At 44.3% G+C, this 22025-nt stretch overlaps 1 protein-coding gene across 1 annotated transcript; it reads right to left on the reverse strand.

Moving 5' to 3' along the window:
• Positions 1–105: 105 nt before the first annotated feature.
• On the reverse strand, positions 106–20831 carry DYNLRB1 (dynein light chain roadblock-type 1). The gene is made up of 4 exons (XM_047068798.1): positions 20733–20831; positions 12621–12696; positions 5341–5508; positions 106–464 (listed from the first exon to the last, which is right to left on the reverse strand). The coding sequence occupies exons 1-4, from the start codon at positions 20733–20735 to the stop codon at positions 421–423; spliced, it is 291 nt and encodes a 96-aa protein (XP_046924754.1). The 5' UTR covers positions 20736–20831; the 3' UTR covers positions 106–420.
• Positions 20832–22025: the final 1194 nt, after the last annotated feature.

Raw genomic sequence — 22025 nt, forward strand, 5'->3', positions numbered from 1 at the left:
CGGCCAGAGGCAGCACTGGGGCTCAGCAATTAGACCACGTGATTACACAGGAAGAGAGAGGCAGAGAGGCCTTTTCAACCTAGTGTTTAAAGACACACAGCAGGGTAAGCATTTCAGTTATTTTTAGTTAAAGAAAAACAGCCTTTTCCAAGGGTGACAAAGTGAGCTGAAGGTCAGAAGGAAGCAGGGTGTGGACTACTCAAAGCTCTTGCTCCAAAATCTGGAGATGAGGAAAGAAGGCCCACCCAAGAACTCAAGGGTGACTGGCCAGCAGAGGGACGACTTTGATGACTTTGGTCACTGGACTGGTCTAAGTAGGATCAAAGGTGATTTCCACCTGCCAGTTGGTTGACATGCTTAACATTATTATTCTTGGGGGCTATTAAATTAAGGAATGATGCACGGAGCCAAGAGAGTGGCTTATTCAGTTGGATTCTGAATCACAATCAGGAAATAGTCTTTATCTGCAAAAGAGAAAAATGAAAAAATAAATCACTAAATGTAAAATGGGAGAAAACACACTAGAAAGGAAATCATCCAATCACCAACCATAAAAGGGGAGGGGAACAATAAAAAGCATCAATGCTCAGGCTACTTCCAACTGCTGGGGAAACAGAAGATGAACTTGCAAGTTTCCCTGAGGGTGGGGGTAGGGCTCTGGTAGGTGTGGCTGCTGGAGAGCAAGCCCCTCCTCCTACCTGGCAGCAGGGCCTTGCAGTGTATTCTCTTTTCTAATCTTCACAGTACTGACAGGGAGGTAGGATTATCACCCCTGTTTTCTGGGTAGGAAAACTCAGGTTCAAAGACTTTAAATGAATTGCTTATGGCAGTGGTTCTCAAAAGAAAGGGCATCTGAATCACCGGCAGGGCTGGGCCCCATCCCTAGCCCTTTGGATTCAGTAGGTCTGGAGTGGAGCCCAAGAATTTGCATTTTTAATTAGGTTTTTAATTTTAATTAGGTTTTTAATTTTAATTACAGGATGGTTAAAATAATTTGCATTTTTAAATTTTTTTTTTTTTTTTTTTTTTAATTTTTGGGACAGAGAGAGACAGAGCATGAACGGGGGAGGGGCAGAGAGAGGGGGAGACACAGAATCGGAACAGGCCCCAGGCTCCGAGCCATCAGCCCAGAGCCTGACGCGGGGCTCGAACTCATGGACCGCGAGATCGTGACCTGAGCTGAAGTCGGACGCCCAACCGACTGCGCCACCCAGGCGCCCCAATAATTTGCATTTTTTAAAACAAGTTCCCAGGTGATGCTGATGCCGCAAGTTCTGGGACAACCACTGGTTTAAGAATACCCAGCTAGTTAGTGTCAAAAATGGAATTCCAAACTCAACCCTACTGGTTTTGGGTTAATGTCAGTTCTGTCACAAGCTCAGCTGCTGGCCTTCAAGAGTCTTCTGGATGAGGAAAATTTCAAGGGCACCAGGTCAAATGGAGCCAAAGGTATCTCAATTCTAGTTCTGGGGATCCAGCCCGGCAAGGAAGAATGTCCACATGAAATCACAGCTAGTCCAAGCTCTCAGGGGTGAGCCTGACTGCTCTTCATATCATAGAAACAAAAATTGGAGAAGCAGGGTGTTTCAACATTGCCCACTTAACCAAACCCCAAACATTTACTAAGGCTTCCATGTGCCTAGCCCCGGGCCAACCCCTTCTCATATGGTATCTCAGTAAATCACTCTGTGAGACAGATACTAGTGTTTTCCATTTCATTGAGGCTCAGAGAGTGAAATGACTTGCCCAAGCCAAGGGAAAAATGCAAAGCTGGGTAGCTAGGTAGCTAGCTGGGTTTGACCCAGATAACACTGAACGCTTCTGATCTGCCCTCTGCTGAACAAGGGAGAAATGGCAGGACCTTGGCCTTGTTTGCTTTGTGTGTGCTGATTCAAGCCTAAAATTTGCTTCTTCCCATGACAACAGACTGTTGCAGATAAGAGGAAACAGATTTTACAAGATTAATAATTTCATGGCTAAGTAATCTGTATAAGTTAAATCACTTAAAAATATAAACAGAAATAATTAACAAGTCACCAAGAGAAAGAGACACAATTAGCAATACTAGAGTCTTTTTTCCAAATAATCAAACTCTAAATTCTATACTATCACTATAAGAGCTTTGTGGGAAGCAGAGTGTTAAAGCTTGATTATGCTGCATTAACTTGGCTTTATATTAGTTAGGTTAATAAATGAAAACCAAAGTCTGTTTTTTTAGTCTTTTCACATGGGCTATTCTTGGCCAGGATGGGATGAAATTTGGTACACATATGGAGGGCCAGACGGTCTGAAACTATCTTTGCTATTTGTGGTCTGGGAGGCAGCTTCTCAGTCTGATCAACGAGAAAGATGAGGTGGAAGAAGGGGACAGTGGACTTCCTTCCTGGGCAGCGCTCCTCCAAGTTGCTCCCAAGGTGTGGGGTGGGGTGCTAATTACAGTCTCAGAAGGACCCACCTCAAACATGTGGCAACTAGGCCTGTTCTAGGCTGGGGGCTGTCCCTGTGGGGCTTGTGCTCTGCGGAAATCCTAAGGCATTCTGGCCCTAATGCTTTAGAGGCTCCTGCCCTGCCCTCCCCGCCCCCCCTCCCCCCCCACGTATTTTTGCCATATCAAAGTGGGTGTGGTTTTCATCCTAAATACCATGTCCCACAGACATTCCTGACCCTCACCCCCACTGGTGACCCCACCTCTTACTCCCACAGTGGGGTGTCAACAATGGAGGGAGATCTAGGGAGTCATTCATATATTTATTAATCAATTATGTGTTAAATGTATACTATGTGCTTACAAATCTCTGTCCTCTTGGAACTGTGTAGGCGGGGAGACAGACTTAAAATACAGATAAGCAGGCTGGTTGGCTAAATGAAAAGGCAAGATGGAGCACTGGTAGCGGCAGGACGGCTGGAGAGGTGGTGAGGGTGTTCAGAAGGAACTTTCACTGTGTTTAAGGCAACCTCAAGAAGTCACACACTTCTCCAGTATAAAGGAATGTGAGGCACTGTCAGAGTGTGAGTGTCAGACAGAGTGAGCGAGCAAGTGAGAGTGAGAGGGTGTGCATATCCTCCCTGCAGGCCTCTGTGTGTCGCTTAGGAAGGGTCCAGCCACTCCATCCTCACCTCCACTGACAGGGCTGAGAGGCTTCTGGGCCTGTGAACCCCAAGAAGAACCTCTAACGTGGGAGTTGCCGATCCTGGACTCAAGTAGCAACTATACCCGTTAACTCTGAATGCCTTTGGGTCCTTAAGGGCAAGTTGAAGATGCCTTTGCAGCCAAGCTGAGAATGGACAGTCAGGAGCTTCCAGATGACTCTGTGGGTCCAGAGGAGACATTCTCAGAAGCTTTAAGTCAAGAGAAATTGTCCATGGAGAATCGAATTTGGAAACCACATCATTTGTCTTTGCCTCACAACGTGTGCCCTCATGTGGGCACAAAGTCTAGTCTGACACACAGGGTCAACAGAGACCATTCCTAGCCTAACTTTTAGGGATGTGGAGGTTTGTGTAGCCATACAACATGAAATCTTGGGACGGATCTGAGTTCAAATATTTCTGAGCCTTTCTGCCTCACCCAAAGCCGACCCCTCAATCAATGGGGTGTCTCAGGGGACGAGAGCAGTATAATACTCTACTTGATGCTTTACAGATGTGGAAATCGGGGTTCAGACTTTGGTTGATGTAAAGTCACACTCAAGGGGAAATAGCTTCTGTCTGCTGCAATCTTGGTTTTCCTCACAGAACCAGAGCATCATAATAGGTTGGCAAGTGATGCATTAGACTCTGATTAAACTGATACACAGTGTATGGCATGTTTTTGGAATAAATGCCACTGAAGTGATCTTATGTTCTCTGTTATCAACCAGCTCTGTCCCCACCCCTCTAGGGAGTGTTCCAGGGAGACTGTGGGCCCCTGTGACTCGGTCAATGGTTCTCTCCTTTGTATCCTTTCAAGTAGCAGAACTGGGCCAGAACAGGCTTGGGAACAGAACCAACATTGCTCTGCTACTTGGGTGGCTGACCCCACATCAAGTTACTCCAGAATTCTGCAGCCAGCCTCCCTGCCACTTGTGTTGCCAAGCCAAGCCCAAGGACCTTCAGCATCCCTAGCCTCCCTATTTCCCTCCTTCATATAGAACCCAGTCACAATCATACCACCTTCTTGCCTTTAGAACTCTCACTGGGTCAAGTCCACACAGCTGAGTTTGGTGTTTGACACCTCTTGACCAAATGTCCTACCTCTCTTTCTTCATACACATATACTGATGGCCTAGATGAGCTATACAAGCATCATCGCGTGCACACCTAACTCCTGCACACTCACAACTATGTGGCTCACCCAAAAAAGACAGAGGGAGGGAGAGAAGAAACAATATAAAAATAGTCCTGGAAAATCAATCTGTCTACCACCCCAGTCTGTAAATGTGAGTGAGGTGATGTAGGCCGGGACAGGTGGCCCTGATATTCCCTCCTGCGGTCCCAGTCCTTGTGGGCTTCTCCCAGGAGGAGCATCTCATCATGTGCAAATGATCCTCAAGGCACAGGTACTGTTTGTACGCACAGCTCCTAAATGCAGACCAAGCACTGCATGAGAAACAAAAGCAGCAATCTGTTCCAATGCTGGAGGAAAAGCTGACCATACGGGGCCCAGAAAGACAGGACTGAGGGATGGACTGACTTTATTTAATGTTTATTTTTGAGAAAGAGCGAGCAAGAGAGGGGGAGGGGCAGAAAGAGAGGGAGACAGAGGATCCAAAGCAGGCTCTGTGCTGACAGCAGGGAGCACGATGCAGGGCTTGAACTCATGAACCGTGAGATCATGACCTGAGCCAAAGTCGATGCTTAACCTACTGAGCCACACTGGCATCCTAGGACTATACTTTAGAAGTGGGCAATTTAACTTTTTTTCAAGGATAAAATGACTGTATGTATTTTTACCTTATGCTTTGAATTTTAAATCACTAAATTCTTTTTCCTTCAAACACAGCTTTCCCACCCTTCCAACTTGCTTACATTCTTTCTTGTGCCTTCTAGATTTAGCTCGAATGTTCCCTCTTCTGGGAAGACCTAATCATACCTTCCTCTATGTTTCATGAGATCACGATTCCCCTCTGTGTCCTAGAATCTAGTACCGGGTCTGGTCTAAGAGTCACAGTGAATAAGTATTTGTTGGGGATGCCAACCAGAGACTGGCCAGGCAGTGAGGCATATTACCTCTGAACCTTCAACTCTTCAGTCCTTTCCATGGCACCTGTGGAGACACCAATGTGCCAAGCCTTCCTGATAAGCGGCACAGAATATGCTGTGACAGTCTGCTCCCAAGTGGGAATACGGAAGACCTCTTACCTGGTGCAACCATAATTTCATTTTTCTTGGAGCGAATTCGAAGAAAGGTGAGATCATTCTGGGGGTCGATTTCACGCACGGTGCTCCGGGCCTTCAAGATGAAGTTGTGCATGAGGTTGGCATACTGTGTGGTGGTGGGATTGTCCATGGTGCTCTTGATGGGAATGCCTGAGGGAGAGCAGAGACTGAACAGGATGTTGAAGCCCTTTTCTGCCCAGCTCCCAACACTGCACCCTTAATTCAAGAGTACTGGACTGACAGTTAACAATCAATGCCAGTATTTACTGAGGGCTTGACAGGCACAGTGCTGAGCACTTTAACTATGGCAGTGCCAGTCCCCAGAACTACTCTGGAGGTGGTATCACCATCTTCACTCGCCAATTAAGCAACAGAAGCTCTGAGCGGTCACACAGCAGATAAGCAGTGGGGCTAGGATTCAAATGTAGGCCTGTGGGCTCTGCTGCTGGGTTCCTCTTTTCTTGGCACTGTCTTGACTGGCTTCTAGCAATAAAAGGAGAGACTATCATTCAGAACATTTAGAACCTGAACAAGGAGGGCAGCTCTTACAAATTGGTAAATATTGAAAAGTAGGAAGAAGAAAAAGGTCAGCTTGTGCCAAGACATTACCATCTCTAGTGTTTTGATCCAGTTCCCACCAATGGAGGCTTTGGGCCCAGTTGTAAACACATTGTCTATACACATGATTGTGCCCCTCAAATTTAAGCCTGCTTCTCTGTCTGCATATACACTTGTAAACAGCATTGCTATTGCTTTCAAAGAGCCCACAAATGGACCTTCCACAGAGTTAATCACTCCTCTATTGTTGGTATATAGGCTGGATTTTTTTACTTAATTACTAAGCAGCGAACACCATTGTGTACGAAGCCTTTTCTGTTTTGAGGATTGTTTTCTTGCAATGAACTATTAAATGGACCTCTTTTACTAGACAGTGCCTATTGTCATGGAGGTGAAGAATCGGGCTCAGCCTGAGCCACCTCAGGACACAACTAAATCATCAGGTATCTATGAATCACCGTGACATATTAGCAGGTTCCAATGAGGAGGCCTTAAGTGCCCACAGCTGACAGGCACTTGTGGGGAATATGGCACAAGTGGCTCCTCACATGTAAGTGGCTAGATTTGGGGGCGGACAACCCTGCTGATCTGGCCCACAAGTGACCAGCTTAAAGACTGGCCAAAGGCAATCACCCTCAGGCCTTCTCACAGGTGGCAAAAAACTGGCCCAATCTTTTCTTCTTAGGGAGCAGGAACATGAGATTGGGCAGAAGAGGACATAGTGGCAAGAGAGGCAGCTGAGTCAGAGAGACTGCTTTGAGCGAAGTGAAGTCATGAAGACAGACCATAGTGATCACTTGCCTTTAAGGGACGAGAGGGTGCTTGCTTCGGCAGCACATATGCTAAGGGACAAGAGGACTAGATCACTAGCGCTGCTACTGGATCCTGGATGACAACAATGTGCCCACCAGGGCACCTGGAGACCTCACTTCATAGCGGACTTTCCCGAGGATGGCCTATGAGCAGCTACGGTGATGACTGAGTAGAAACTCTGACCTGGACAAATACCCTGGGCTCTGTCTCTTCATAGCTATGTGGCCTCAGACATGTGACTTAACCTAAACCTCTATTTCTTCATCTGTAAAATGATACTTGTGCTGTAAGGATTAAATATGGCTAATTCATTTAAGAATATTTAGGAAAGAGTATGAATGTAATAAATGTTGATTTGTTATCAACATCACCACACAATAAATCCCATCCCCACCCAGGGTACTTGAAGGGCCAGTATTAAGGCCTGGCAAAGTCTGCATGATCAAACCTCTTATCCTTCTCTTCTTATATACCACAAGGCCACCTTCTTTCAGGTTTCTCTGCCTGGAACTTTCCTTCCTTCCTCATTCTTTTGTGATTCCCACTGATCCCTCAGGTTTCCATTTTCTGGTGTATCTACCCAGCCCCAGATGTGGTCAATGCCCCCATTTTACCATCCCACATGATTTTCCTTTGGAGCATTTTCTTTGGAGTTTGACACGTCACCATTATGGAAGTGATCATTATGACTATAAGCCTCCTGGGGGTCAGGACCAGGTCTGCTACACTCACCATTGTCCTTAAAGAGACTCCATTAAGCATTTATTGCTGGTGACAAATGAGTGCTCTCAAGGGCTTCTTTCAGCAATTCAAATACTGTCATGATTTTTATCACATTTCTACTAAGTGAGAGGTGTACGAAGGAGACAAGAAACTACTTGATGGCTCACTTTAAAAACAAAAGAAAACATTAGAGGTGGTGAGGGGGCAGAACAGGGACCAAAACTGGGGAGAATTTCAAATAAGGATAAGAGATTAAGCCCAGATTCAGACAGTGTCAGAACTGCGGACATCTCAAAGATAGCCTAATGATTAGGTCGCCTGCTTCAAGCTTCTTCCTTTACAAATTGGGACTGTGCACTCTGCAGAAGTAGCTGGTCACAAGGGAGCAGGATTTCTAACCTGGGGCTCAGATCTGTCAAGACCAAAGTTGTATAACCAGATATTCCTACCAAACCCAGCCTCATCAATCAACAATAAAGAACATTAACAATATTTAACAGAGGCAGTAGCCCCTCACCTTATCTGCGGTATCACTTTCCATGGTTTTGGTTACCTGCATCAACTCTGGTCTGAAAGCAGATGATTCTCCTGATCAGGTCAACAGTGGCCTACCACTACGTCACAATGCCTGTATGTCATTCACCTGACTGCGTTTCATCACATAGGCAATTTTATCATCTCACATCATCCCAAGAAGGGTGAATACAGTATAATACAATATTTTGAGAGAGACCATATTCACCTAACTTTTATTATAGTATAGTGTTATAGTTGTTTACTATTAGTTATTGTTAACCTCTTACTGTGCCTAATTTACTAATTTAACTTTATCACAAGTGTGTACATGTAGGAAAAAACCACAGTGTACATAGGGTTGGGTACTATCCCGGTTTCAGGCATCCACTAGGGGTTTTGGAATGTACTCCCCCCCCCCAACCACAGACAAGGTGTGTGGGGGGACTACTATTTATTAAGCACCAACTACATGTCAACATTGTTCTAGGTGCTGGGGATACAGTAGTGAACACAAGAGACAAATTTCTAACCTCATGAAGCTTACACATTTGAGTCTTTTATGTTGCCCCATGTGGGTAGCAGCAGAAGATGGCAGGTGGTCTGACCAGGTACAAATGGAATGAAATATTCCTTAAGTTCTTGGCAATTTTGCTTAAATTCACATTTTTATTGTGAAACAGTTAAATATGGCCAACTCAGAGAAGTCAAAAGGTAGTGGCAGGTGTTTGGCAAGTGACTAGGATAAGGGTGTGTCATGAGTTCAGGGCCAAAAGCAATCAGTCTGGACTGGAGTGATCAGGAAAGGCATCCTGCAAGAAGAGGCCCCTGAGTTGAATTATGGGGGTAGGAAAACCCTACAGGGGATAATAGGAATCCTTAACTAATCATCCTTTTTTTTTTTTTTTTTTAACTGTTTATTTTTGAGAGAGAGAGAGAGAGACAGAATCCGAAACAGGCTCCAGGCTCTGAGCTGTCAGCACAGAGCCCAACGCGGGGCTCAAACTTGGGATCGGCGAGATCATGACCTGAGCTGAAGTCAGATGCTCAACTGACTGACCTACCCAGGCACCCCCCTAACTAATCATCCTTAATGGAAGCCTCCAGAAAGCTTAAAGGCTCTATAGAGCAGTGAGTTCTGACCATCTTCATTCACAGTTGGCTGACCTTGGGCAGGTCATCAGCTCTGGGTTTCTCATATGAAAAATGGGCAATACACCTGCCTGGCAGGGGCACTGTGTGAAATGTAAATGAGGACTAAAGTGGGAGCTCTGTGAATGGGACACAAATTAAAAATAAATACATACACATGATAATTTTAACATTTATATGTCATTTACTATACATCAGGTACTGTTCTAAAAGCTTGCCTGGAAGGTAGTATAATTATCCACATTTTACAGGTGAGGAAACTGGAACAGAAAGGTTAAATGACTAGCCCAAGATCACACATCTGATAAGTAGAGTCAGGATTCAAACCTACGCAGTCTGGTTCTGTGTTCTATATTCTTAGTCACTAGGCAATACTGCCACATTCGTTTATGAAAAAGAAGTGCTCATTAGTATCCAAAAGGTAAGCAGTTGAGGCTCTATTTTCCCAATGAAAAAGCTCAAGTTTTGAGACCATTTTAAGGTAAGAATGAAGGTTGTGGTTTGCAAATACTGATGGAGGCCTGTTCCCTCCCCATTTGGGGAACAACCCCGGGAGCCGTTCCCTACCCATTTGGGGTCAAAAATGTCCAGTCCAAGGGGCACCTGGGAGGCTCAGTCAGTTAGGTGTCTGCCTTTGGCTCAGGTCATGATCTCATGGTTCGTGAGTTCGAGCCCTGAATTGGGATCTCTGCTGTCAGCATGGAGCCTGCTTTGTATCCTCTGTCTCCTCTCTCTGCCCTGCCACTGAGTGTGCATGCTCGCTCTTGCTCTCTTTCGCAAAAATAAGTAAACTTAAAAAAAATGTCCAGTCCAAGAAAGAAGAAAGTCTCTCTCTGGGTGATACACAAATGGTCTTTTAGGTCTTGGAGTAAGAAACACCCAGAAGAAACTACCTCGATCAACCATTCCACTTATGGCAGTTGAGGTCTGAAGAGGGGAAGAGGAAGTGCCAGGTCCTCCAGCTGATCAGTGGCAAACTTGAACTGGGACCTGCACCTGCTTCCACAATGTCCTGAGGGCTCCCACCATGCTGCCTGCTTCGATTGCAGGGTATAATTAGAGTCTGACAAAGCTGGAGAGCATGTACTGCCTAGTTCTAGGCTGGCCAGGGTCTGACAACTTGGAAAACAACATTTTTTTTTTTTTTTAACTTTTATTTTATTTTATTTTTAAAAAAAATTTTTTTTCAATGTTTATTTATTTTTGGGACAGAGAGAGACAGAGCATGAATGGGGGGAGGGGCAGAGAGAGAGGGAGACACGGAATCGGAAACAGGCTCCAGGCTCTGAGCCATCAGCCCAGAGCCCGACGCGGGGCTCGAACTCACGGACCGTGAGATCGTGACCTGGCTGAAGTCGGACGCTTAACCGACTGCGCCACCCAGGCGCCCCCTTAACTTTTATTTTAGAGAAAAAGAACACAGAAGCCTCAGTGTGAATGGGGGAGAGGGGCAGAGGGAGAGAGAGAACCCCAAAGGAGGCTCCACGAGCAGCATGGAGCATGAGGTGGGGCTCGATACCACAGCCCTGGGATCATGACCTGAGCCGAAATCAAGAGTCAGATGCTCAACCGACTGAGCCACCCAGGTACCCTGGAAAACAATATTCTTTTATTTTCTTTTTTTAATTTTTAATGTTTATTAATTTTTGAGAGAGAGAGAGAGAGAGAGAGAGAGAGAGAGAGAGAGCGCACAAGTGGGGGAGGGGCAGAGAGAGAGAGAGAGAGAGAGAGAGAGAGAGAGAGAGAGAGAATCCAAAGCAGGCTCTAGGCTCTGAGCTGTCAGCGCAGAGCCTCATGTAGGGCTTGAACCCACAAACCGCGAGACCATGACCTGAGCCGAAGTTGGACACCTAACCAACTGAGCCACCCAGACACCCCTGGAAAACAATATTCTGAGGACATGCCACTTTCACTTTTTCATTCTTGATGACTTTCATTTTGCTCTATTACGTAGGCATTATTGAGAATTCTCCCCTTTCTAAAAACAAGGCCTAGAATGATAACGTATCCACGCAGGGCTCTCAAGAAGTCCCAAACAAATCAGAGTTGACTAAACGCTGATCGGGGGAGCCCAGCTGGGCCGACCCTGGGCATGGCCTGGGCCACAGATCAGCAGCTACTCTGATCCTTCACAGTACAGTGTATGAGAATGCAAGTGCATTCAGACAGACTTGGAATGAAACCTTGGCTCTGTAATGGCAGGGAAATCAATTAAATGTCTAGACTCCATGTTCTCCACTACAAAATGGAGACAACAGGGCTGCCTTATGGAACAAATGAAACAATATGTTTATAAAGCACAAGCCTGTGGCCTGGCATTAAACAAGTGTGTGATAAATGTTAGTCCATCGTAGCTTGGGAAATAGTAACTGTACTCTTTGGGATGTTTAAAAAAAAATGCTATAGAAGAGGAGGGAAAAGCTATAGGCCAGAGTATTATCTAGCAAAAAAGCAGAAACAGGGGTGCCTGGCTGGCTCAGTCGGTAGAGCATGTGACTCTTGATCTCTGGGTCATGAGTTTGAGCCCCACACTATGGGTAGAGTTTACTTAAAAAAAAAAAAAAAAAAAGTAGAGGGACGCCTGGCACTTAAATGGCTCAGTTGGTTGAGCATCCGACTCTTGATTTTGGCTCAGGTCATAATCTCACAGTTTTTGTGGGTTCGAGCCCCACATCTATCTCTGTGCTGATGGTGCAGAGACTGCTTGGGATTCTTTCTCTCCCTCTCTGCCCCTCCTCAACTTGCGTTTTTTTTCTCTGTCTCTCACACACAAAATAAATAAAAAACTTTTTTAAAAAGTAGAAACAATATAAATGGGGGATGTCTGATAAACATTGAACTGGTAGTTAAAAAATTTGGTCATGTAAATTATGAAGGAAAAAAGCCAAAAAACAACCTCATGAATAAACATGCAAAAGAGTAAGAGAAGACATACCTGTACAAGGGCTAAAAAAAAGCATGGCACATTAAAAAGTATGATCTGTTAGGGCAGTGGGACTGAGTGAATTTTTACTTTTTTAAACTTTGGAATTCCAACTACAGTGCTGGGACACTAGAAATGTTTTATTTATTTATTTATTTTTTATTTATGTATTTTTTAAAGTCTGTTGTGTTCTATTTATTTAATGAAGTACACTGATTGCTTACTTTTTTTTTTTAAATTTTTTTTAATGTTTATTTATTTTTGAGACAGAGAGAGACAGAGCATGAACGGGGGAGGGTCAGAGAGAGAGGGAGACACAGAATCCGAAATAGGCTCCAGGCTCTGAGCAGTCAGCACAGAGCCCGACGCGGGGCTCGAACTCACGAACAGTGAGATCGTGACCTGAGCCAAAGTCAGATGCTTAACCAACTGAGCCACCCAGGCACCCCTGGAAATGTTTTAAAAAGGGTAAAAATTAGATCCCATACATGAAGGGGCTTAGTAAACAGTGTCAGGCTGTATTTGGGCTGTTTTCTGGGGGTCTGCCTGCGTGCAGGTCATAGCCAAAGGGAGGGGGTACCTTCTGTGTTCACCACGATGATTCCCTGTACTCCCTTCTGGCTCTGAAGTCGCTTCAGTGTCTCTTCCACCTCTGCCTGCCAGAGAGAACAAGACCAAAGTTAAGAAGGGCCAGTAAGACTGGATTAATTCCCTCACACTCCTGGCAAATGAATCATATATTTGTCTTCCAATAACAAACAACACCCAGGCACTAGGCACCTCCTCAAAGCCCCCAGGCTTGTTCGGAGTGGTCCCTAGGCCATTTCCAGCACTTAAACCCCAGCATGGGGCGGGGCTACTCCAGGCCCTTTGCCTATCAGGCACTATTTTCCCTCCCTGCTTAGCTGTTTGGGAGCAGAATATAAATACCATTCTTGGAGTATAGAGGCATCCATGACTCACATATTTGGTGCACCTTAGGAAAGGACTCTGGTGATTTGAAAAAAACCCAAACAGTGGTGTCTTAACAGGAAGAGGACTAAGTTGTCACTTGTGGCCCAAACAGCACAACTGAAAACATTCTAAAGAAGAAAAGTGACTCCATTGAGAAGAAAAGCTAGTAAAAACAAGATACAAAGGGCCAGTCACATGTCTGGCTGGATACTCCCTTTGCATGCTTTTGGCTTCCATGATCTTACTTGCTTTCTGCCTCCACCAACTGCCTGCAGAGCACCACTGATAAGTGCCCCCTCCCCTTTTTCTTTTGTCTCTCAACCTCCTACCATCCCAACCATAAAAGAAGGCTGATGCCAAAGTTCGGGGCTCAGGCTTTGGAGGTGACTCTGCTGGGCTGGCACCGGTGCGAAATAAACAGTCTTTTCTGATTCCCTGAGCGCATGTCGCTTGTCTCTTCCAGGGCACCAAGTATTTGCTCTAACACCATGAGGATAAATTCAGTGACTTAATAAGCTAGCATCTGAGAGTGTAACACATGGCACACAGCCTGGGGAAGGGGCTCATTAATCCTGATTCTCCAGAAACTAGCACATGGCATTTGGGTCCTCACCCTGCCATGCCAGGCTTTCTATATGATCACTCCTATCTCTTTTACCTTTCCTTCAACTCTCCATCTCCATTCCCATACCTATCTCTACATCTTTTTTACCCTAACAAAGAAATCCAACAAATTCTTCTAGGCCATTTAAGACATCACCTCATCCATGAAGCTTTTACTGATCCTCAACTCAGGGGAGTCTGCCCATTTCTGACTCCCCAAGCTCTTGACTAGAAATGCATTAGGTACTGGTTTACTTAGAGTTTCTACAATGCTCTGCAGAGTTAGGTGCTCAATAAACAGCTGCTTAACTGAACTGCGCCTGTTTCTGTGGATGGAAACTGGCCTTCAAGTGTGCTTGTTTTTAGGAGGCTCCTTCCAGACAGGTCCAGAATCCAGTCAGAAGCTACTCAAAGGCTGAGTTGGGACTATGTTGAAAACAGAGGCTCCATCTGCCTAAAAAAAGTGGTTCCCCACCCCCAAGGGCTAATGGGTTGGCCTGAAGAGGAGGAGCTTCTAAACAGTAGATGGACATAGCACAATGAAGTATTGTTTTTCTAGTAGGCATAAGACTGACAATCCAGTCACTACCACCCACTCCCCAATGATATAAGAATACTCAAATGCTGGAGAGAAGGGCAAACAAGTTCTTCCTACAAAATGGCAAATAGCCTGAAGCCTCATAAATCTGGAGCCTGGGTAAAAGGACAGGGCTAGCTCTGTGGATTTGAGTACAATGTAATGGGTCATGCATGTATGAGGTCATAATTCATTCAACAGACTTTCACTGAGCTCCTATTAAGTGCTATTCTGGAGAGGAGGGGTAAAGTGTGATAGTGGTAAATATTACACAGTACTCAACCTGACCTGGTAACTTTCCTGAAATTCATCCTAAGGAAATAACTTAAAGGAAGAATACAACAATACTGCAGTGACACCTTGCAGTAGCAAAAAGTAGAAAGAGCCAAAAATGCCCAATCATTAGGAAAAAAAAGCCAAATAAACAATGGAATGTCCATTCATACGAATTTAACACACAAAAATAACAATGGTGATCAGAATATTTATACCACCACAAAAGTATGACATAACATTAAGTGAAAGCAGCTAAAATGCAAAAATAAAGTGCTTGATGATGGCAACCATATGAAAATTAGAGAGTTAGGGGGTGCCTGGGTGGCTCAGTTGGTTAAACGTCTGACTTCGGCTCAAGTTGTCATCTCACCATCCGTGAGTTCAAGCCCCACTTTGGGCTCTGTGCTGACAGCTCAGAGCCTGGAGCCTGCTTTGGATTCTGTGTCTCCCTCTCTCTCTCTGCCCCTCCCTAGCTCGTTCTCTTTCTCTCAAAAATAAATAAAAACATTAAAAAAAATCAGAGAGTTAGGACTTTGAAAAAAATAAGAGCCACATTGAGAGCAGGAAATTATAGATAAGGTTTTCTTTCCTCTTTTTTTTTTTTCAAAACAGACTCTTTTTCTTCTAATATGTTGTTTCTACTTAAAAACATTTTTAACCCTTCTCCGTGCATCCAAGAAAGAGATCTCTAACATGGAGACCACAGGGCTCTGACATACTCAACATCGACAGCCCAGCCAATCTGCAATCAACCTAGAGAAGGGAAAGAAAGCTAAAATCAAAGATGTCAGAATAGAGGTCTGAAATATCCCCTGGAGACTACAAAGTGGGGCTGAAATGAAAAAGATGAATTATTTCATGACTGTTATACTTCAGCCCCACTTCAGGTATATGGGTACCTTCTATGTGCCAGACATTGTTTTAGGTCTGGGGATGCTGTAGTGAACAAAATCTAACAAAAAACCCATGCCTTCATGAAGCTGACATGGAGGGAAGAGCAGACATTAAACAAAGAAATAAGTGAAGTACAAATGTCAGATATAGTAGAGAAGGGGCATCTGGAACGCAAGGACTGATGGCAATTTTAAATAAGTGTCAGCAAAGTCCTCTCTAAGGTGATAGTTGAGTAGAGATCTGAAGAAAACGAGGGAGCTAATGTGGATTTCTAGGGAGAGTGTTCCAGGCAATGTGAAGAGCAAATACAAGAGCCCTGAGATAGCGTGTTCCAGGGCTCAAAGGAACCAGTGTGGCTGAAGTGCAGTGAGCAGCAGGTGACCAGATGAGAGAGATCAGAGAGGCAGCCATGGTCAGATTAGATTTCAGTGGGCTTGGTAGACCACAGCAATGAATGGTTTTTAATGAGGATGATATGGGGAGCCACTAGCAGGCTCTGACATGAGGAATGACAAGATCTGTTTCAAAAGAATGGCTCCGGTTGCTATGTGGAGAAAAGACTGCAGGGGGCAAGCACGGCCTGTCTGGGCCCTGGCCTGTGCTGCTCTCTCTGAAGGAAGCAACCTTTTCTCCCTGACTCACTGCTTGATGTAACTAACTCCCAGCTCTCTGGACTCAACTCATGAGCCTCCTGCCCCTCTTCTGGGCACCCTTGGCACCTCACCTTCACAGCACTTACCACAATGGGATGTAACTATCTGTGTGCTAAACCCAAAGCACCCCAGGAACAGGGACCTAGACTTTATAATCCCAGTATTCAGCACCATAAAGACTCAATAAATACTTAATGAGCAAATAAAAATCACTTCTACAACTACGTTTTACAAAAATCAACCTTTTTAAGTATAGGAGGGGAGACATGGCCTTACAGTACCCAAGGTAAACAAGAGCTAGGGTTTAGGTGGTCCTAAGTTTAATGAGAAACTGCCACTGAGATCTGGCTTCTTAAAAAGTAAACACACCAATTATGCATTGACCTGCTCAGTAGATCAGATACTGGGATAAATGTTTTCAGACACCTCTCTCATCTGAACCTTTCGTGGTTAGTATGATCTTCATTTTACAATGAGGAAATGGAGATTCAGAAAGAAGAGTTTTGCCCAAAGATCTGTAGCAGGTCAAGAGAAGAGCTGAATATACCACTGACCACAACTGATAAGGTCCTTGCCCTCAGGGAGCTCACATTCTGGTGAAAAGATGTTCAAAAAACAAGTAACCAAGATTACTGCAGGGTAGAGGGACAGGGCTGGGCAGGGTGCAGGAGAATGCTACTTTGGCTAGTACCAGGCACACCTGAGGATGTAATCTTTAAGCCAAGAACTAAATGATGAGAAAGAAGAGCACTCCAGGCAAAGGACTGAAAGCAAAAGCAGTGCAGGGAACAAGTTTGGCATGTTCAAGGAATAAAGAGGACTGGTATTGCCAATGTTTTCCGACTCTTTACTAATCTGATATGCACAAATCATATAACAGAAAGTCAACTTATTTTCATTTTTAAGAATTATCAGTGAAGTTGAAATGGACTTTACTGTTTACATCTCTCCATTTTGAGTCTTCTGATTTTTTCCACATTTCTACTGATTTTCAAAAACTTCGTATGTTAGAAACATTAGACTTTTGTCCATCACATAAATTACACTTCCCTCCCTTTTTCACTTAATCTTCTGATTTTCTTCAATAATCAGAAGTTTAAAAATTTTTACATAGTCAAATTAAATAAAAATAGTTTTCTGTAAGACTAGAGAAAAGCTTTTCCAACTTGACCCCAACCACCAGGATGGGGCTAGGCCTGGATGAGTGGGGACCATGAGGTCTAGAGGGGTCTCCAGGAGACACAGGGCACCAATTACCTACCTGGGTTCAGGAGAAACTGCTTAAAACAAACCACAAGTTCAGCCCTAAAAGAGCGAAGAAGAAAAACAAATGATGCCCCAAAGCCACAAGCAGAAACAGGGACATTTACAGATGGGAAAGGATAGTCCTAGGCAGGCATCCCAGTCATGCCACCTCTAGCTCAAAGTTTGCTGTTTCTGCAGAGCTAGCCAACTGGTATCAGAAATATCTGACTGGATATGCAGTCCCCCAGGGTTGACTTACATCTCCAACTTCCTGTCCTAGAGAGAGCCCAACTGGTATCCTCAGCATCCTGGGTAGTAGGTACTACTAACATGGGTGTCTGTATGTTCTTTAGTTCCCAGGTGCATGTTGCTGACAGATGGAAAAACAAATAGCAGTAAAACTCCAGGATTACTTGTTCAGCCTAGTAGCAATAACTATCTGAAGCAAACAGTTAACAAAGAAACCGTGACCAATCTGACTACTAAGCATAAACATTTTAATTTGTATAAAACAAAAATGAATCAAAAGGACAGAAAAACATGTGCATCTGATATAACAAAAGAGTAATTCCAAAATATCATACAAAATGACTAAGAAAAATAGAAAGTCTAGCGCCTGGATGGCTCGGTCAGTTGGGCATCGACTCAATCTTGGCTCAGGTCATGGTCTCATGGTTCATGAGATTGAGCTCTGTGTAGGGCTCTGCACTATCTGCTTGGGATTCCCTCTCTCGCTCTTTCTTTGCCCCTCCCGTGCTCATGCTCTCTCTCTCTCTCACAGTAAATAAATAAGCTTAAAAAAAAAAAATCTAAAAGTTAAGTGGGCACTTGTGATGAGCACTGGGTGTTGTAAAAGTTAAGTGGACCAAAAGGATACTAGTAAAAAATACACCTAAGAGAAAATACAACCATACAGAAAAATGTTCACTGTTTCCTATAAATAAAAAAAATGAAAAATTATAGCAATGCTGAAGTATCTTTTTAAATGCTGGCAGTTATGGCAAACCTGGTACAAAGGCAATCTGACCTTTTGGTAAAGCCACAGGACAGCACTACTGCAAGACCCATAAGTGTGTTGGTCCAGTGGCCTCAGAAATTCTTTTCCTGAGAATTTCTCCTAAGGAAATAATCTAAATTTTTCAGAAAGAAAAACAGGGGCACCTGGGTGACTCAGTCATTTAAGTGTCTGACTCTTGATTTCGGCTCAGGTCCCCATCCCAGGGTTGTGGGATTAAGCCATCCATCTGGCTCCATGTTGGAATGTGGAGCCTGCTTAAGATTCTCTCTTCCCCTCTGCCCCTCCCCTGCCTTGTGCTCTCTAAAATAACATAACATAACATAACATAACATAACATAACATAACATAACAGAAGAAAAAGTCTACATAGACAGAAATACTCATCACATCATTACCTCTACTAATGAAGAGTTAGAAGCAACCCAAACGTATGCCAGGGGGAATGGTTTGTCAAATTATGGTACAACTATTTTACTATTATGCAGTCACTAAAAAGAATTCATCACAAAGATGATGTAGCAACAAGGTTCAATGTCTTTGGATACTAAAACAAAAAAGAATAGAATGTACATCTTGAAAAATATGCATATGTGAACCAAGAGGAAGGAGAACATACAGAGTTGAAAATAGTTGTGTGGTGGAGTAAGACTAGATAGAATTATGGATGATTTTTATATCACCATAAAAAGGGCAATTTGGCAGTTTCTACCAAACTAAACTATGGATGCCAGAAGTAGCACTTCTAGGAATCTACCCTATATCCTCCATAAACACTACATAAAACACTAGCATGAGCACACACACATACACAAAAAGACAATAGTTACTGCAAAACTGTCTAGAGTGGAAAACTGTAAATCACCTAAATGTATATATACTGCAATGGAATATCATACAATCCTTAAAAAGAATAAAGATTTGTATATATTGCCATGGAAAAATGTTTGATATTTTTAAGTGAACAGAGTAAGCTGCAGGAGATCTCTCTCTATATATATAGCCTGAAGTAAACTTAATATGTAGAAACATGTATGTTCCAGTTTCATGTGATAAACAAGCTTATGTGTACATGTGGTTATGCACTAATCAAACCTAGAAGAAAACAGCCAAATGCCAACAGTTGTTGGCACACATCATAGGGGTGTGAGATAGGTACTTCACGTACTTTTTGCATTACATGCTTCAATATACTTGATATGCCTGAATTGGTTAAAACGTGCGTCTAAATATGTTTTGTTTTCATGAGTATAAACACACAATAGCATGGTACAGGTTGCAGTAAGCCACCATTTGTGTCAGAAAAAGAGGGAGCATATACATGCCTGTTGATATATAAAGAACTTTCAACTCTGGAGACAAAGGCTAGGGGTCAGGGTTGGGTGGGAGATTTATTTTTCAGTTAGATCCTTTCAGATTATTGTTTTTACTGTGTTGCGGGTATTATCTGTTAAAATTTTTCTTTACAGTTTTAAAGTTACATATGTTTGAAACATTACATGTTTTTAGTGATGTAATCATATTCTTTGTGGTGTAATAATAAATGAAAAAAGCCGAGACCACAACTGTACATTTAGTAGGAGCTAAACTATATTAAAGGAAAGCTGAAGACAGAAAGACTAGACAAATGTCTAATTATAAGTGCTTGCCTTTAGGTCATGGCACTGTTCCTTTCTCCTTTTCAATTTTTCCTGTGGGTTTTACGGTTTTTAAATAAGATTTTTGATTTCACATTTAATAAGTCTTTTCAAGTTTCCCCAAGTCGGGAGGATTAAAAACATGAGAAAACAAACCAATAAAGTCATAAAGAGCCCACACAGTTCCCGCCAGCAACGCTTTGGGATGCCCAAGGGTGGACCCCGCCGGTTTGATTCATGCACCAAATCCCAGACGCTCGAAAGAACCACAGGGACAGAAAGGTGTCAATCAAGCTTCTGGGGTTCAAATCAACCTCCGCCATTTCCTAAGAGAAGGCATTTAGTTTCACTCGGCTTTAGCTTTCAAGTATGTCAAATGGGGATAATGGTCGTACCTACCTCACAGAACTGTGGTGAGGAGGAAAGCCAAAATACGTAAAGCGCTTAGCAGCGTCGAACACAAATTAAGCTTCCAGGAAACCTTATCGTTATTGTTATCGCGCTACAAGGCCCAGGACTCTAAACTGTAAGGGCCTCTCGGCTGGCCTCCCCCTCTCTCTCAGACCCTTGCCGAGGCCCGAGCTCCCGCTTCCGGTCAGGAGCCTGCGAGACCGGTGGCCCCGCCTCGGTCCCCTCGGTCCCCAGTCCGGGTCTCGAGGCCCGCGCTGCCCGGGTTCCGTCCTCCAGTCAGTTGGGGTCCGGCCCCGCCCCGGCCCGCGGATTCCCAGCCCGGCACTCTGAGACGATCCCAGAGAATGGAAGGCTAGACGCAGGGTGGTGGGCGGTCGTACTCGACCACCCTGCGGCCACCAACCACAAGCTCTAGGCAGACACTCACCATCTCCGACCGATCCAGTAGCTCCGCGACCCCGGCACTCAGCCCAGTCCCGGTACCTTTCGCGCCTGCGCACAACACCCTGTCAAAACGGACAGCTCCGAGAGCCTACCAGGACCCAGCGTGGGACTGACGGCCGGGCGGGTCTAGTCAGCTCCCGCAGGGCTCATAAGGAATTTGCCAGGCCCTGTCCCATAGTGAAAAGCAGAGGAACGCTTCAGCTGTGGAAAATTCCCAACTCCTGTGCCAAAAGATGGTGTCAGAAGAGGTTTTCAACTCTCCACCGAGGTCTGAGATGGCGCCGGAAATCCTGGGTGGACGGTTGTGGGCGAGTGTGAAGGCAAGGAAGGGGTGTTGCTGAGACCCCATTTGTGCCCTGATTAAGGCAAAGTGAGTCGCTGAGCCAAAATGCGCCCAACGCATGGTAAAGTCGGGGAGTGGGACTGGAGTCAGGTGTCTTTGGAGTCTTCAGAGCGACCCCCTTGGGAATATTCCAGGCAGGTTCTCAGATGGAGTGGTCAGGGCTGAGTGGGAGTATGCAGGTTTAGGACTCCAAGCTCAGCCCCACCACCTGGGTTACCTTGGAGAAGCCACTTTACATCTGTTTTCTCATTTTCTCACCTTTATAAGGGGGGAGCCTTCTTTGCAGAGCCCTACGTTTGTCCTATTTTCTGTTCTTTAGCCTTTATTAGAAAACATTCGATGGAATAAATTTGAAGATCTAATTGGTTTTATTACACGAGTCATGAATGGGTCAACATCCCACATAAACAAGTAGAGGGAAGCTCTGCCGAGCTATACAAAGATTTTACATAGAGAGGGAATAAAAAGAGAGAGAAGAAAACAGTTTATTCGCAAGGAACGAATTGTTTAGGCCCTCCTAAGGGAAGAGGAAGGGGCCTACTAGTAAATTTCCCAGTACTCACTGGGAAATTCCATGTTGACCAGTAAAAGGTAACATACTTGGGGAAGGTGCTCAATTCAACACAGATAACCTAATTTCAATTTTTCATTCCACTGCAGCCTCTCTTAACTGGGGAAGGATTTGGTGCTCCTTTCAGGGGTGTCTGCATGTTAAGAGGATCAGATAGTGCCTTTACAGTGAGGAAACTGGGCAGACACCATCTTAATCAGAGGATCAAGGTTAACGTTACTAGTAATGTGATATAAACGTTTAGGTAAACACAGGCTTTGGAGTCAGTCCTTTCCAGTTTGCACTCTTGCCACCGAACAACCTCAAGTTAATCACTTTAAGCCTTCATTTTATTATCTGTAAAATAGAAATAATCATCCCTG

This window comes from Lynx rufus, unplaced genomic scaffold, assembly GCF_022079265.1.
Source record: "Lynx rufus isolate CCGP_SWC_20201006 ecotype Redwood Valley unplaced genomic scaffold, mLynRuf1.p SCAF_8, whole genome shotgun sequence".
Classification (NCBI taxonomy): domain Eukaryota; kingdom Metazoa; phylum Chordata; class Mammalia; order Carnivora; family Felidae; genus Lynx; species Lynx rufus.

Bases quoted from the DNA above. Each gene is read 5' to 3' on its own strand.
- DYNLRB1 (XM_047068798.1), bottom strand. The intron at 5,509-12,620 runs GTACCCCCTCCC...GCTCTCCCTCAG, and splicing joins CATCGTGGTGAACACAGAAG to GCATTCCCATCAAGAGCACC. The intron at 465-5,340 runs GTAAGAGGTCTT...TCTCTTTTGCAG, and splicing joins TGAAATTATGGTTGCACCAG to ATAAAGACTATTTCCTGATT.